Source organism: Sturnus vulgaris, chromosome 10 (assembly GCF_052056855.1).
Source record: "Sturnus vulgaris isolate bStuVul1 chromosome 10, bStuVul1.hap1, whole genome shotgun sequence".
NCBI lineage: Eukaryota > Metazoa > Chordata > Aves > Passeriformes > Sturnidae > Sturnus > Sturnus vulgaris.
Genome location: NC_142252.1, coordinates 420,901 through 439,282, shown reverse-complemented (window position 1 = coordinate 439,282; position 18,382 = coordinate 420,901). Strand labels below are relative to the sequence as shown.

Genomic DNA, 18,382 nt, shown 5'->3' with positions numbered 1-18,382 from the left:
ATGTGTGATTGTTACTGACCCCTGTGCAAAAGGAGACAGAAAATGACCCAGCTGGAAAGTGAGTAATTCACAGCTTCACTTGGCTCCTGGAGGATGAAGTTCCACAGGCTTAACTACACAGTTGCAGGATTAATTTTTCAAATAGTTCATTATAACTGGCAGTGTAAAACATGCCAAGGCAAATATTTCTCAGTGATGCTCGTGTAACTGTTAGAGACACTGTGCTGTGCCCTACAGCACTGTGACTCAGTGGGACAGCAGCTCCTGTGTGCTGAGTGCGTGGCTGAGTGGCACTGAGTGCACTCCTGAATCCACAGGATACTTCCAGAGGTGAAACCTGAGGCTGACAAAGCCTTCCATTGGTGCACTGGGCATGGAGCTCCACACATTCATTAGAAAACGATACCTTTTTGCTACTGTTCTTAAAATCACACTTTCTTCCTTTTTTTTTTTTTTTTTTCTTGAATCTTGCAGATTTTCAAAAGAATAAAAGATCAAGAAATGTTTCAAGCTATTTGCAATAGAGTGTAAATTTTGTAAGGGTTTGATTGATGGGAGGAAGGAATGACAATATTTTATATTTCTATGCTTTTAGAATAGAGGGTGTTTGCAAAAGGCACTGTCAGTAGTTAATTAAGCACATCTTTATGTGCACAAACATTTATGTCCTTGTTATTTATTTTTCTAATCCACCTCAATGTTTATTGCAGTTTTCAAATAAACATCTATCAGTTCTCCATCATTTGAGCTGGAGTGCAGACCTGAGTGGGATGTGCATCTTAGCAGTGGGGGATTCCAACAGAGCAATGTGGTCAGATATCTCACTAGAATCACAGTTTGTCCAGAAAAATGACACTTTTAAAGCAAGATTTATGTAAACAAAATTGTAGGGTAGGGAAACTTATTGTGGAGCCAGGAGGAAACCCAGGTATCACTGCTGCTTTTATGCTGCCCACAGAACTATCTCTTTATCCTGAGCAATTGATCCCTGCTTCAGCAGAAGGATGAAGTCTGGTTCATTTGGTGTGAGCTTATGGCAACAATTAATTACTTGAAGTGCAAGTGCAGTTTCCCCCCTCTTCCAGTTTCAAATCCATAGAACAGGAGGGATAGCAGTGGATTTATGGTCTTGCTTTGCAGAGCATGTTGCCCATAAAATTAGATATGAGGAAATAATAAATTTTGGTATTATATTAAGGCGTGAATACCTCCCTCTAGTCATGATTTCAGTATTGCTTCCTGGAATTCAGTATTTCAGTGTGAGTTAATAGTGTTGACTTAAATGAGCTGGAAAAGGCTATACAATAGTTACCACCTTATTTTTTTCCCCTATCCTTACAGATATTTTACATCTCTAATTATTATTTTCCCTCCTTTTCCCAAACAACTGCCCTTTCCTCCTTCAAAACATAACCTTCTGCATTCTGTAATTATTTAAACAGTAGCTACAGCCTCTGATAGAAAACCTCATCAAAGCTGTAAACCTTCCCAGTGGCACAGAGACACTCAAAAGGTCACCAGCTCTGCACTGCAGGAGGTATTTGCAGGATTCCAGCAGAGAAACTTGTATACAGCTGCTACCATGGAAGGCTGGATTTAAAAAAAAAAAAACAACAAAACCGAAACAACAAAAAAACCCAACAAAACGGAGAAACAACTCCTAAAAAAAGTTATTGGGAAATCTGACATTGACAGCATGTCATGGGTCAGTGCTATATTTCTGAGAAAACAGCCAACTGAGCAGTGTCCCAGCAGGGTTCTTATTTGCAAGTGTCCATCCAAGTGCCAGGAGAGATCTTTGCTGATGAATTTTCCAAGAACAGTGTGCCTGTGTTTGGATTTCCATCCACATGTAAAGCCTTAAAGATTCAAATTTGATTCATACCGAGAACACTTCAATTTTGTTAATAAACTTTTAGTTAGAACAAGAGGAAGGTCATGCCACAAAGCAAATCCACAGGTTGTATAAAATTCTTGGAAGCCTACTGGTGGAATGTGGTGTATGGAGAAGACTCATTAGTGGTGACTGTCAGATACCTCTGTTAGGACTTGATGGATCCATGGAGCTGAATTAGGTTCTTGAAGGACGCACCTAAGGAAAGAGCAGTGTTATTGTCATTCATGTGCAAAGCTTTGTAGGTCACTGTAACAACTTGATCATGGCTTTTCTGTCTGTTCTTTGCATCAAAACTTGATATGCATCTGTCCTGAACAGGGCTTTTGTCTCCTTCAAGGTGGGAGTGGATTTGCCATGTGATCCTGGGGCTTTGATTCTTTGGCACTTTGGGATCGTCCAGGGTCTCTGTGCTTACCTCAGCAAGTATAAAACTGCAACCTTAATTTTAAATAAAGGATCATCTATGTTGATTTGCACGTTGGAGAAAAACACACATGGAAGTGTAATAAAAGGCTAGAGAGTAATACAATTAGAATAGGATATGAATGTAAATGAGTAATTTTGTCAGCAGTGAACTAATGAGGCCTGTTTTCCTAGAGGTTTGAGCTTCATGTTTGATTTACTGCTACCTGAAAGGTACAAGATAGAATTGAAGCTTTTCTACTTGTTGAGCTTTTAGAACACTTTTGTGTACTCTGCTTGCTGTTTAGTGAGATGTGACCTCTTTTTCACACCTATGCTTTTTCTGAAGCATCTCTATATTGTGGAGCTGCATCATTTCATGGCACTTGAGGGAAACAATTCATCTCTTTAAAATGTAGCTGAAGTTAACAGATGGTCTCAGGAACAAATCCATGTGTGCAGTCACACAGCGACGTGTGCTGGACACAGCAGTGTGAGCTCTGTTCTGTAAGGAATCTCGAGATTGTCTGAGTGTGCAGTTATCCCTGAGCTTGGAAAGACTTTAAAATCATTGAGTCCAGCATTAACCCAGCACTTCCAAGCCATCACTACCCCATGTCCCTGAGTCCCACATGCGCATGTCTTTTGACTCCCTCCAGGGATGGCCATGCCAGCACTGCCCTAGGCAGCCTGTGCCAGTGCCTGACCCACGCTTCTGGTGGAAACATTTTTCCTAACATCCAACCTAAACCTGCCCTGGTGCAGCTTGAAGCCATTTATTCACCCTGTCAGTCGTTACCTTGGAGAAGAGACTGACTCCCATCCCACTCGAGCCTCACCTCCAAGAGCAGTGAGGTCTCCCCTGAGCCTCCATTTCTGCAGGCTGAGCCCCCAGCTGCTCCTCACCAGCCTGGTGCTCCAACTCTTCTCTGGCCCTTCCTTGCAGGGAGGGTTCCAGAGCTGGGCGCAGGGTTTGCTGTGTGGCCTCCCCAGTGCTGAGTACAGGCCAGGTGCCGTGAGCCTTTGGGGCCACCTGGGCACACCTGGCTCATGTTCAGGCACTGCTGACCAGCACCCCCAGGTCCTGTTCTGCTGGCCACTTTCAGCCTCTGTGCCCCAGCCTGGAGCAATGCAGGCTTGTGGTAGCCCAGCGCTGGCCCTTGCTGGACCTCAGCCAGCCCAGTGAAAGAGCATTTGGGGATTCCTGATTGACACACAGCTGCTGCCTTTTGTACCTAGTGATGCCAATGATGGAGTGTGAGAGAGCCCAGCTTTCCATCTGAAATCTTCACTATTCTTGGTGTGCTGAAGGCTGAGGAAGTAGCAAAGGGAGCTGTGAAAGGCCGCATAAGCATGCAGTGTTTTTTTAATAACTTCTGAAATTGATTTCAAGTGAATGAGGCTGTGTAGTTATTAAAGGAGTAACATTGGGGATTGAACCATGAATCTGGTGTTTCATAGAGAAGGCAGTAATTTGTAATACGGTTTTATTGATTAAGTCTTATAATCGCTAAATCTTGCATGTAAATGTGACTGAATGTGAAACATTGTCTTTATCAATTTCCAAACAGTGGATAAATTTGTTGGTTATGTTTCAGAAATTATGAACCATCAGTAGCTCTTTTTTTCAGGCTATTATAATTTTTACAGAGGAAATTATATCCTTATTATCCCTGCAGTAGTAACATGGATCTACCATGGCTTTAAACATAAAAGAATGCAAACTTCAAAATTAATAGGTGCTTATGGCTAATGACAGTCTGAATGATTTGAAGAAAAAATGTGTCTAGAGTTTAGTTAAAACATGTATTAAAGTGAAACTCTCAGCAGAGTTCAACCCTGCAACCAGAAGGTTTTGTAGGAAGCAATTGGAAGGCCTCAGAGTGTGCCTCCTGACCTGGGAGAAGAGGCATTTTCCCTCTGCCCTGGCAATTGCTCTAGGATTTCATGAATGTGCTTCTACCTTTACATGGTGTCAGCAACTTCTCCTTTTTTTAGCAATTCAGTGCTACCACCATTTCTGTGATCACAAAATCCTATATCCACCTGCTCCCAAACCCATTCAAATTAAATTAAGAACAAAGCACAGAATTTTGCTGGGTTGTCTGCTGGGAGAAAAAACAATGTCCCAGTTTTCACTCATTATTTCAACCTTGCAAAGGAGATGGGAGGAAGGTGGTGCCAAGTGAAGTAAATGGGCCAGGACACCAGCTCCCTTTGAAAGGCCTTTATTAAGAATCAGCTCTTTACTTGTGGGTGGGGGTACTCATGGGGTGCGCACACACCACCGCGCTGCTCCCAGATGACGACGCTGAGGAGGAGGCTCAGTGCAGCTTTGTCCACGAAGGGCAGAGCTGGGGCTTCCATCCTCACAGGAGTCCCCTAGGAAGACAATCTTTGCTCACTGTCTAGGGTCCCATTTCTGACCGGGCACTGTTCTTATCAGGGTGAGGATCCTGGGTGTCATGTGTGTGCAGTTCCAGGAGACAGTTCCCAACACAGATAAACCATCTTGGCTCGTTGGAACTTCAGCTGGCTCGTTTTATAGGGGATTTATTTACCCAAATGGTACCCATAATTCCTTAGTTCTGCACTTTGCATAGAAGTCCTATGATGTCACCTCCTCTGGTGCCATGCCGGAACAGCAGCAGCAATACCCAATGGACAAAAGGGAGGTACACAACCAAGGGATCGGAGAACAGGGGAACTAACATTACAGCTGAACTGGGGTACTTAAATTAACAACATTAACTCAATTAACAATTTATCAACTAACAAACAATAACTTTTTGGTGGAACTTGGTTAACTTGTAAATTTATTTACAACACCAAGGTCCTGCAACTTCAGTGGAGAGTCTGAGTAGGAGAGAAGCCCTGCCTGCTTTTTCTCGAGTGAGTTACAAACCCATACTTCCCTAAGACCCCAGTAAGTAAGATAAACTTGGCACGGTTCCCACTGGCATCGTGTAGGTCTGGGGTTAGCTCAGCTGAGTTGAAATAAAGCCCTGTAGCTCTATTTAATAAGAAGAAATAGTATCTGTTAGGTTTTAAAGACAGTTCGTGATGTTTAATAATAGTAATTCTATATATCTGTCAATGCATGTGCGTCTGGCAGTGGACCTTACTTCATCTGCTTTATTACAGCTCTTACAACTATGTTATCATTTCCACTTGCAATACAGCCATCAAGACACCTTTTAAAAAACATGATGATCCTATACATTGAAATTTTTCGACAGTGTTAGTTCATTTCTTTGGAAACAGCAATACAGCCCTTCTTTTGAAAAAAAATCTTACTCAGTTTTTAAAAAACATTTGCAGTTGTTTTCAAATAAGCAGGTTTCTGCAGCCACATTCTGGAAGTGTATGTGGGTTTTTTGCAGTGTGTTTACAAATATCTCACCATATCCAGGGACCTGTCATTATTTTATCTTTGGCAAATGGGAATATGGAGAGTTATATTAAAAAAATTAAGAGTTATATTTAAAGCTGGGGTATCTTGCATAGGAGCGAGATATAGAGACTTCTAAAATACTTGCGGAGAACTAACTGGAACATGTGCTGCTTCTACGATTGCTTTGCATTAGGGGTCTGCCTTTGGAGAGGGAAAAACGATAAATTTTTAGATTAGGGCTGAGAGAACTTTTTTCTGCCCGGAGCTATTTCTGTTTTTTAAGAACTATAACTTGGACATCTGCAAATGCTGTCTTGTTTGCAACTAAACAGTGGATCAATAAAATAATAAACACAAACCACTGAAGTTAAGATTTCTGTTGATGGATTGTGCATCTGGGAAAAACTTTATTAAGAAACTATGAAGGCCAGTCTTCACAGAACACAAAAAACAGTATTTGCCTGTAGACTTCCCGTGTTTGCACTGGTTTATTTTGTTTTCAATTAAAATAAAACTGAAATCCACAATATCATTTCAGATGAACGTTTTGTTTTGAAGTTACAAGGAAATGAGAATAGTTGTTTTCAAAGGTTGTGTGGGACAGCAGTGGGATACAAACTCAGTGATCAGTGCCTGTGATGAAAGCTGAACAAGCTGCTTCCCTTCAGCCTTCTCTTCATCTCAAGCTCTGGCCCGTGTGCACAGTTCATTACCACTGCTTTTATCAACGTGCAAGGTGTTAGTCTTTTTGAAAATCTGATTCCCAAGCAAAAGTCCATTGCTTCTTCTGTAGACCAAATCTTTGAGTTCACCGAGGGAGAACAGCAGAGAGCTTGGAAAAGAGCACAGCTTTGTTCTGGGAAACTCCACAGCCCTTTCTCACCCCTGCAGGGAGAGAGAGGGTGCAGCAGAAAAATGTCTAAGCAATGCCTAATGTATGTTTTCAGTGCCTCAGAATTACCAAAAAAACTGCGTGCTGCTCCTCTAAAGACATTCACAGGATTGATTGCAATTGTTAAGTGTGGGATTTGTCTGCCTAAATGTCAGTGGATGTGTCTGAGCAAAGCTTCAGCTCCTGTGGTCATAAAGGGAAACCTATGTGATTATAGCTGAGGGAATATCCTAAAAATTCTGTGTTTATACCTCAGTGTACCTAATCCCCACCCTCCCTGCACACACACCCTTGCCATTTTTTATTTTTCATACACAATAGGAATGATGAACTTCAGCACTTTTACAAAGTCACTGTCCTCTTTTGCAAAAATAAACAACATATTGTAATAGAGAAAAGGAGCCAGGCCTGAATCAGAGGTCATAGATTCAGAGTTAATTTAGAATTTGGTACTTGGCTCGGATATGATTGGCAAGGAGATTTTCAAAATGCTGCGACTGTAAATTGGAAATAAACGGAAAAGGATTATGTGAGTGGGAGATGGCTTTGAATCTATAATACATGTCCCGAGACTGACTTGCTCATAAAAGAGCATGTGTTTAATGTATCAGAAAAATATTTAAGTCACATTGATCTTTGTATAAATATTTCATTTTTAAAGTTGGATTCTGGAGTAGTTAAAAATTAACTCTGTGCATATCCTTGCTATCATTATGAAGGATAAAAAAAGGAACACAAGAAGCTGGGTCTTTTCTCCCATTCTAGTCTCACATTCTCACAAGAATGAGATTCTTTATGTTGTCTTTTGTGACCAAATCAATTTTTTTAGTCCTTGCTATATCATCTGTTCTGTTCTCTAACTCCTCTGAGAGATGCTGTGGATCTATTACATTAGGAAACAGTTTGGAAGCAGAGCAAGCTGCTGCCAAGAAGGCACTCATGTATGAGAGTGAGAGGGTGGGTGGGTGACTGAGATGTCCAAAAGGGACACTTGTCTGTGTGCCTTCAGCTACTTCTGTTCCAAAAATGATGTATGTCTGTAAATAAAAAAGGGTGTATTTTCAATGTGCCCATGTTCTGCACCATTAGTTTTTCCACTACTGGGAAACTAAACTCCAAGAATCTGCACATCTGCTACCACCTGGCAGCTCAAGTGCTCAAGGAGTGACAGCAGTTAAAGAAAGATACCTCTGAAGTGTCATCATTTTTCTTTTTGCTATTTTCTTTAAATAAATACAGTCTCTTAATTTAGTTCAAAAATGTTTTAGCTCACCATTGCTGTTGGTGCCATATAGAATGGCCCCCTGGGCTTTCAGAAACCATTTAGTACTGAGGGAGGAAAAGGGAGGAGTGTACCTGGAGCTGCAGTCAGAGCATCCCACTGCACAGGCACCTGCTTAATGGCCCTTTTGGATACACAGTGACCCGGTGCCTGAGTCTGTATTTCCCCCTCTGGAACAGGTGAAATGCAAATTAACTTTCCAAGTGTCACTCCAGTGCATAAGACTCAGAGCGCCCTCCCAGTTATGATTGTTTTGTGCTGTTCCTCACAGGTGAAATCTGTGCTTTTAAAATCCATGGGCAAGAAATGCCCTTCGAGGCCGTGGTGCTGAACAAGACATCTGGAGAAGGTCGGCTTCGAGCAAGGAGTCCCATTGACTGTGAGCTGCAGAAGGAATACACATTCATCATCCAGGCCTATGACTGTGGGTCAGGACCAGCTGGAACAAACTGGAAGAAATCTCACAAGTGGGTGAAAATGAGGAGAAATTTTTTATTTTGCTTTGGCATGCATTCTCTCTACAGTCTATGTTATTGTCAGGTAGAAAGCAAACAAAACAAAGATGAACTACTGTTGCAATATTCCACCCATTTTGTCATTCCTTTTTCCTGTTAGAAAATATATTCCTTTTTGTTTGCATTAGTTAAAGCTTTGGACAGGACCCCCGTTCAAGTGGATAAACTCATCTCAGTTTTGGTTTCTATTTTCCATTCTTGCTTTCCTGTTAAATACATCCAGGTCATAGAAGCTGGCTTTCAATTGATATTTGCAGTTTTTAAATTGGTTTTCTCTCTGTTCATCTCATTTCAAATGGTAAGATGAGAGGAATAATCCCCTTTTTTTTGTATATGTATGTCATAAACTGAGCAGTGTCACATTTGAGCACTGTCTGACCTCAGCTTTTGTCCAGTGAGTCTCTGAGAAAGTGAAGTCCACTGAAGAGGAGTGTATTGAAGGTCAGTAGGTGGTACTTTTTACTGTGGAGCCAGTTCCCTGAACAAGCTCAGGTGGCACAGTGCCTTTTTTCCCTTTGAATTCATGAAACTAAGCTCCAGACCATTTGTCATTAAAGATGAATTTAACTCACGTAGATGTATAAGTGCTGTACAAATAGTTTTGCTGAGAGCCATTATAATAAATGATTTATAGTAATCATTCTTCCTTTTGCTCATCCAGGACACACAACAATTAAAAATTTAATTAGGTCTATAATGCATGCTGAAGGTTTCAGGATATTTAAAAAGAATACAGATTTAGGAGGAAGCCTGCAATAGCAGATAACCATCAAATGGCAGGAACAGGTTTTGCTTCACAATATCAAATTTTATTATGTTTCCCCCTCTCACGTCAGTAAGAATCTGGCAGAAATACAGTTGTGGAAAGTTTTGGTCTAATCTTGACTAAATGAATTCTGACCCACTGCCACCAGACTTTGTCTAGTATCACACACAACCATGCTGCCTGGGGTCCCAGCCTTTACTGCAGCTCTGCCATTGCTCCAGAAGATCCCTTCTGTGTCCCTCTGTCACTCTGCCTATCAAACCAGAAAGCAAATCCTTCCAAGTCAAGGCCTTTAGGATTTACTCACTAAATACCAAAGGCTTTGGTGGGCTACGTGTACAGGGTTGTAACAAATTGGAGGATTAGATAATTATCATCAGCAGAAGGTGAGAGCCTTACTTAATATGGAAGAATGTTTGTAAACTGGCCATTTTTAGGTAGTGGATATGGAAGACTACTGTGAATTTTTCCTCTTTGCTTATTTTACCCTATGATGATATCACTGACTTTCTGCTGGGGTTCATTTTTAGAGGCAGGTCTTAACAGGGAGCACCATGAAACCCTCTCCCTACAAGCCATGGCAATAGACTTTTACCTACTGCCACATTAAGATACTAAATTGGGCAAAATTAAACAAAAAAATTGAGTAATATCTCATTTTAATAGGTGCTTACATAGTTTTATAGATATGTTCTGTTAGTCTTTTCAAGTGTTTTGAAAAGAAACTGTTAGTGAGGTGTCACAATAAATTAGTTTTTGTCTTTGATATTTTTCTGTGCCTATTTTAGGGCAGTAGTCCATATCCAGGTGAAGGATGTCAATGAGTTCTCCCCAGCTTTCAAGGAGAGCGTGTACAAGGCCTCGGTGACAGAGGGGAAGATCTATGACAGCATCCTGCAGGTGGAAGCCACAGATGAGGACTGCTCCCCCCAGTACAGCCAGATCTGCAACTACGAGATTGTCACCACAGATGTGCCCTTTGCCATCGACAGGAACGGTGAGTGCTGCCACGGCAGGGCTGTCTGCAGGGCTGGCAGTGCCTGGGGCAGGGCTGTCACCTGGCTGGAGAGGGAACTCCAGAGACAAATCCTGTTCTCCTCTCTGACAACGGAGGAATCCTCATACTGAGCATTTCCATCCTCTTTGTGTAACACTGGGGCAGAAAGCAATGCAGTAACCTCCTGTGGAAATATAACACCAGCTTTAGGTGAGCAGCGTTCATTCTTGGTCCTCAGTCCATTCTCCTAATTGTCTCAGATCCCATTTCCTATCCAAGTGATGGCATTCCCCAAGGCAGCATGTATTTCCCAATGCAGGGCTTATTCACTGGATTACAGCTAGTCCCATGAAGCAGAGCCTGAATATGCAATATTCTGCATATGCTTATTGATTGTTAAAGCTTTTAGGGTCACAGGTCCACAGACTTGCCCTGTTGTGGTGCTTCCTGAAATGGATCCATTATTCTGCAGCATGGAAGTAAATGTACTTTGGAAAATTAGTACCACTTCTTAAATTTTTGTTGTTTTTTTTAGTAATTTTTTCTGAGGTATATATTTTATATTTTAGGGAGAATAATAAACCATATAAGGTTTTCCATATGCAGCAGTTTTTGACCTTGGTGGCCCTGTATGTCAGCTTCCTAAAACAGCAAAGAGCATGGAACTGAGTTTGGGAATGGCGGCTGAGCTGCATCAGAAGTGTGTGGAAGGTCCTTCCTCCAATTCTCTGCTTGCTTCAGACAATACAAAATACCTTCCCCAGGAGAAACACCCTGTGTGCATACCCAGCAGTGCTCTGATTTCTCTCTCCCAGCAGAGGCATTTAAGCCATGTTGTTTGTAGGAGGAGAGTACAGTTTGGAAGTTAAACCTGATTTTTGGCCAAATTGTAAATTGAAACCATGCATGGAGCTACTGTTTTCTCTGAGCACTCATTTTCATGTTGGGATGTTTTATAAAAACTCTTTACCCCGTTAAAAATTTTTTAATCTGTATTTGTGCTGTTCTTGCACACTGCACAGATGAGCATCAGAAGACAACCTGTTACATCAATAAATTATAATGACTTTGGGGAAAACTCCATCTCGTTATCACACTCTGGGAAGCAAGTGTATGGCATAGGAAGTGCAATCATGAGGAATATGTTGGTGTTTGAGTAAATGAGGGTAGCTGGCACAGTAATCCTGAGGATTCTTGTGAATCCAGAGAACTGTACAAAGGACTTTTTACAGCAAGTGGGCATTTGGAAGAAAATATTTGGAAGAAATTCCCTAGAAGCTTTTCTTCTCCATGGATTTTTCTTTTAACTGGGAGATTTCCCATGTTGTCATAAAAGAAAGTTCTCCACGCCTCTGGATTCATTTTTTCCCAAGGCTCCACGTTACTTTCTGTGTGGAGGTACTTAGAGAAGTCACAGATTGTATTTCATAATTTCCTGTGGGGTTTTTGGCAGATATAAGGGACAGAGAAAACCCTGAAATTGGTGTGATCCAGAGCAGTCATTTCTACTGCTCGTGGCTTTTCAGCTCCTATCACACAGAGCAGCTGGCTCAGGAGTGCTCATGCCTTTTTACAGCCAGAGACATGATCAAAAGCATGGGAAATGTCAGGAGTCCTTGGTTACATCTTTGTCCTCATGTGCCTGGGACATGCTTTCCAGCAAAGGCAATGAGAAAATCATTGATTTAAATGTGACTTTAAAGCCTGCAGTGAATAATTGGTATGAGGTTGTAATACTTGCAGTTTCTTGGTCATGAATTCAATTAATATTTTTGATCTATTTGTTCACTAAAAGAACAGTGCTGCCACAACCAACAGTAATTGCAGTCTAGTTTGCAATTTTTTAAGATAATGGTAATTGCTTAAACCCACTGGGATTAGAGACAAAGTTAGAATAGATGGCTTATTTTGTGACAGAAATATGTTGCTTAGTTCCAACACATTTCACTGCTGAAACAGTGAGACACTGCTGTCTCTCTGTGGCAGCTGATATAAACTGCTGCAAATTCTTTGGAAGCATGCCCATTTTTGTTCCCTGTAGGGTGCTTAAAATAGATGTGTGAGATGCCTAGGACTGTCTGGTAATACTGTGCTAATTAGGATTTTGTTAACAGATTTTTTTAGCCATTATGAAATACAAATCTGGGTTCTTGTGTCTTCTGCAGGTTATGATTTTTTTAGGTTATGCTTTTCAGTCACCTACTTGTGGAGCTTCATTGCTCAGAAAGAGGATAACCAGATACATTAAAATCAGATCTAAATATTCCAAGGGGCCCCAAAAGATGGAGGTGGGGGTGAATTGTGAGGAAGACATGACACTGTCTGCCCCATATGGTGGATTCTTTTCATGACCAACATATGAAAATAACCCCAAACATAAGTGTGTAAAAAGAGGAAGCTATTCCATCAGCTCTTTTTCTTTTGACAGGTCACTGTCTTGTTAGGTAAAACCTATTTCTTGTCCCTAGATCCATGCATGGACCATTTTTTGGCCTTGAAAAATTATAATACACATTGGGGAAGGTTTGCAGAGAGGCACAAAGAACCCTGTAGGCTATGTTGGTGCACAGGCTGCCTCATCCCTGCTCCATGGGAGGCAGGAGTGGGTGGGCACAGGAACCAGCATCAGCCTGGGGATATTTCCTACAGGTTCTTGTAACTTAGGCACTTTGGGAAGGTAATACAAAACTTCCCAGTTACTTCTGGCAAGTCTGGCCCTTCGTATGTGATTTCCTTGTGGATAAAATTACTTTGTGTTCTGAAACTATAGCACTAATAAAATTCACTCTTGTATATGATGAGCCCAACTTGGATGATAATGAGCTCTGAGTCATAAAATACAGTCATGTAAAGGCAGAGGACAAATTTATGCTTTGCTGTGCAAAGAACTGTGATTAAAGGTATAAGGCATAATATGTTTTAAAGTAGTATTGCATGCAGATTATTCTCATTTTCTCCTTAGCAGAGAAGTCAAGTCAGTTACTGCAGCAATATTGCTGCAGCTTTTTTCAGGTGACAGAAAAATTAAACCACAATGCACAGATCTGTCAGAATGCCAGCAAACCCCATTTCTATTCACATGTCTTGTGCTTTATTTGTCAGGGATTATGGTCAGAATATCTGGGAACTCAGGTATAGATACAAATTCTGTCACAGCTCTGACCCAGTCTCACCTCAAAAATGGGCATGACTTATTTGCCACCCAGCTCAGGGGAGCACTTCACAAATTCATGTTCAGACTGTTCAATGTGAAGATGAGACAGGGACCTGTCCAGCCCAGACAGGTTTTATCAGGTTACAAATCCTGGACAGGACAGGACCTCACAGGATCCCCCTTTGCAGCACCCAGAGCTGTGGTAGGAGCTGTGCAAATTTCGTATTGCCAGAAAAGTAAAGCCAAACTTCATAGCTGAGCATCTGCATTTGATATTTTTATATTTATTAAATGACAGATTCTTTCCATTATCATTTAAAAAGGAACCTTTTTGACAAGAAGATAAATGGATTTAGTAACTGTGGAATTTAGGAGGAAATTGCCATACTAAATCAGTCAAGTCTTTCCCCATTCTTGTGACTGCTCCAAAGTAAGGCAAAAGAGCCAGAAAAGGATTTATATATCCATCTACCTCTAAAACTGACCTTGAAGAAACAGAGGTGTAAATGTCTGTGTCCTCAGGAAGAACTTTTTATATTCCTGTAGTCACTGATCTGCTTTTTGTTGTTTGCAAATTGGTTGTAGCTCTGGGTATTTTCAGGAAAATGCAGATATTTAGGAAGACTGAAAAAAAAATGTATGGCCTAATTTTGAATTGCTTGGAAATGTACTTATTTATCCCATTAAAATTTTCTCATTTGAATGTTCTTAATTACTTTTTTGTCTATGGGTGAGATGTAAACAGAAACTTTCAGACTGCCATCTCTGAAACTTTAATTAGTCTGTGTTTATAGTGCTTCCCTTCTGAGTCTACTTTTTAATCATATTGATTAAATTATAAAAACCCAAAGAATCATAAAGCATCAGAGATAAGAGAAAAAAATTATTAGGAAATCAATAAGTGATTGGGTAACATCTCCAAGTCATCCGAATGACCTTCCAGAATAACACCTAAGAGTCAGAATCTTTATAGTCCAAATCTGAAATGGCCATATTGAAATACAGACCTTGGAAGACAGATTTAATGAAATGCAAATATGTTATAATGATTTATAAATCTTGTAGGACAGTTAACATGCCACAGAAATTCTAGCAATCTGCTAATGAAAATTTGGACAATTTTGGTTTCCTGAGAATTATCTTTGCTGGTCACGGACTAAAATAATACCAAGGAGAACCAAATAGGGAAATATAAAGATTAAGAAATAATATATATATTATATATATATATTATATATATAAGAAACTATATAAGAAATAATGTAGTGCAGGAAGGACAGAAGAATCGAGCAGATATAAAATCAGTAATTAAGTATATACAGTGGCAGTTTTTCATTAAATGCTCTTAGGCAGCCACTACTCAGGTAACTTGAGATAGTAACATGTGGACACAGACATTTAGAGAGCTAGGGAATTACAGCTTGGAAATCCTTTTCAGGCCTGGATTTCTCCTGACTCTCAGCTCCATTCCCAGGCTGACAAGCTGACTGCAGCTTCAGGTAGGGAGGAAGTCTGCCAGGGTGATAACATGGTAAAAAACAGAGTGGAATTCATCATAAACATTAACCCCTGGTGTCTTTCCCGTGGGATATATCCTGAGGTGCTGTCCCAAGGATGTTTTTCCCAATTGTCCAATGAACTACTGTCCTGTCCTAGCTGCACTAACACACTTTAAATCCGGGCTGTCTGTACAATAAATTGGCCTTTTTTCCCCAAAGAGCTCCATGTGTGTTGCTGTCCTTTCTCTCTCTTTGCAGCGCAGTAACCACAGTAACATGGGTGATTAGATTGTTTTGTCAATCACTAACTCAAAAGCCAATGTAGTTGGTGTGGTTGTTGCAGTTCTTGTGGGGAGGAAAGAGCTGTGCCCGTGGCAAGATGAGGAAGCCCAGAGAGAGAACTCCGGAGTGTGCAGGACACTTCCCTGCTTCCAAATCAGCCTTCAGCAGCTTGTTCCATTGCTCCTTTCAAGACACAAAAGTATGAGAAGCTCCTGTGCTCCTCTGCCCTGCTCACCAACGGAGCCAGACTCAGAGCCAGCAGCAAATGGGCTATTGGGCCTGACTTGCAGCTGCAGGTGCAAGGGTCTATTTCAGCTACAGGTTTTTAACCTGAAGGTGGTTGTACATGCAAACAGCAGCCTTTCTTCAGGCCTGACCTGGAAAGTTTTGCATCCATTTCAATTAAACTCCTAAAGTTGGCTTTAATGTAGTAGTAGTAGTAGTAATAGTAAGAAAAGTGGTGGGTTCTGACAAGATAAGGAGTGTGCAGCAGAGAGACACCTGCTAAAAGTCTTCACTTGTCAAATTAATGGAGTGAAAGACTTCTTTTAAGAAGATGCATTAGTCTGCTTTCTCCTGTCTCTCACTCATTTGAGTGAAAAGAAAAAAGAAAACAAAACCCAATTGCCCAAACCAAACCTAACGTTTTGTGCCTAGCAAAAGCGACTTTGGCCAGCACCTGTGGGGATCAGTTCACTGCATCTGACCAAATTCCAGGATCTGGGGGCTGCCCATTTCAAATTTAGCCCAAACAACTGGATTTTGCTGTTCCTGGCTTGAAAGCAGTTGTTATGTGTAACACTGCTGCAGAGTAAGTTTGTTCCTTGAATTCTAAAACAAAAATCTTCATTCAAAGAGGATTTGGTGAAAACAAACAGCCCTGAGCAAAAGCATGAAATGAATTAAGCAACTTGTGCAAAAAGTAAATTTCAATGGAAATGGACAGAATTAAAATGCTAGTAGAAAACACATACATTTTGCATGGTGCTCTCCCAGTTCTCCAGGAGCTATTCAGAGAAAGATCTTTCCCTTTCCTTCTGAAAGTTCTGACGTGTTTGTTCCCAAAGCAGGTAATTTGTCACTTTTATATGTATGTCAGGTTCAGCAGATAAACCCTGTTGTTGCTGGGTTTTATTTTCCATGTGATAACTCTGTGCTGCCCTATCAAGTACTGTTAAGAACTGTAATGCAGGAGGTGATTCTGGGGTTTTCTCCTATTTTTAAAATGTCTCTCACCTACTTTTGGGAATACAGGAAGATACTTTCATTGAGTAGTGGATCTCAGGAACGTGGCTGTTAAAGCCATGTATTGTGGCAAATGTGGAAAAGGAGTGTGCACCTACTCGTAGCTCCCATGTCAAGATGTAACTGCTAATTACTTCTACCATCTTACTTTAGAAAGTGTTGTTGAGCAGATGTTTTCTGATAGAGCCATGCCCAGAACATAACCCTCCCATCTTATATTTGCCTACAAGTTTATTTCTCTGCTGGATTGAAAGAAAATCCTTCCTGTTCTTCAGAATTGTCCTGCCTGTGCATGTCCTGTGTGCTTCAAAGAGCTCAAAGTCACAAAGCACTTAATGAACCAGGACCCAGATGTTGCAGTCTGTGGATACTTAGCCAAGAATGAATCTCTGAATCTTGTGCTGACCCTCTAGGTAACATCAGGAACACCGAGAAGCTGAGCTATGATAAACAGCACCAGTATGAGATAATGGTGACAGCTTTTGACTGTGGCCAGAAACATGCAACAGAAGATGTCTTGGTACGAGTTAATGTCAAACCTGTGTGCAAACCAGGCTGGCAAGGTAAGGTTGAACAGCTTTTCTATTTTAATTTTTTATTTAAATCTCTTTTATTTGGTGTTTTCCCTCTACCTCTCAATAAAGAAAGTAGAGTGCTTATTGCACTGGTGTAGAAAACTGCTGCTATTTCTTCTGCCTTATTTCAAGCCTACTAAAGTGGATGATAATCCCATGTTTGCTTCCATTTGCCATGCTTCTTCTCTAGGCAGAACAAAGAGGAGATCTGACAAAAAGAAGTAAGACAAATTTCTACTCTAGTAAGTTATGAGTCAGTCTGAATATTCTGGAAGGTTAAAAAAATGCTGCTGGTTTGCCATTGCCTACTGTTCCTTAAAAGAACATTTTTGAAGCCACCATGGCAAGGTACTTCTGCCATGTGAGCTGGAGTTGTTCAGGTTATCTTGTTTCAGGTTCAGGATTGGCTTCTGTGGCATGCAGGAGCCAAAGCACCCTCACTGGGAGTGAAAAGCATCTTTAAAGCTGATTCTTGTCTTGATATTGAGACATTTCGGTAGGAATCAATTGGATTTTCTAAAAAGGCTGTAAGGGTCTATACCCTGTCTGGAGAAAACCCCAGCTGACAATGTGCAGGGAAGATAGATATGCCACTAATTATTAGGAATTAAGATGGAAATGAAGGCTGGATTACAGACAAACCAATTGGATGTGACCACGTGATGCAGGTGTCATTCAGGACTAACTTGACCTTCATAACTGTGATTTTTAAACATAATGATTGAGGAGGAAATAATCTGTTTGGCTGTTGTATGTAAAGGTAAATTTGCAGGTTGACATTTAAAAGAAAAATATTTTCTATGTAAAATGAGAAGCTCTGGTCTAGAGGAGCTAGTAATGAAATGTTTGCAATAGCAGGATTCCGTTTCCACAGACCTTCCTTGAAGCAGAGCCACACTTCAGTTTTTTGGGATGTAGTACTACCCAAGTACTTTAAAGAGCATTTTTGTTGAAAAAAAAAAATACAATACCTATGAACTATTTCCACATTCTCTAACTGATCTTACTGTTCAAATGATTTATTCTATAAAACAAATTATGGTCTCTATACACTGGAGAAATGTTCTGTTTCCATTTTATGGAGTTTTCTCAGATAAATTAGTACCCCCAAGTTAGCTTGGAATTTGTATTAAGATGGGTGTAATTGATGAATATTCGTTTCATTTCTATATTTTTTTTATTTAGGTATTTTATTGATTGAATAAGGTTTACAAAGGTGATAATAGTGTATTTCTATTGCCCAGTATTATTTCACAGCTCATGTGGGCGTTGTGGTTGTTACTGGTTCCATCAGGTGGGTTAGGCAGCCAATAAAAGGAAAAGGAACAACCTCGAAGAGATTGATCAGGGTTTGGGGCTTTTTTTGATGCTTTGTTCGTGTTACTTGTACCTTTCCTTGTGTCAAACATGTGACTCTTCACCTCCCTGGAACATCCCCAGGTCAAGGAGCACAAAGTGCAAGGGGATGTCTCCTTCTCAGGG

General features: G+C 40.7%; 1 protein-coding gene across 1 annotated transcript in view; it reads left to right on the top strand.

Moving 5' to 3' along the window:
* The window catches only part of CLSTN2 (calsyntenin 2), a 309,152-nt gene that overhangs the window by 218,348 nt on the left and 72,422 nt on the right, over positions 1-18,382 (top strand). Inside the window, exons 3-5 of the mRNA XM_014870252.2 lie at positions 8,139-8,334; positions 9,937-10,145; positions 16,739-16,888. Of these exons, the coding sequence (XP_014725738.2) occupies positions 8,139-8,334; positions 9,937-10,145; positions 16,739-16,888 (555 nt within the window). The remainder of the gene's footprint in view (positions 1-8,138; positions 8,335-9,936; positions 10,146-16,738; positions 16,889-18,382) is intronic.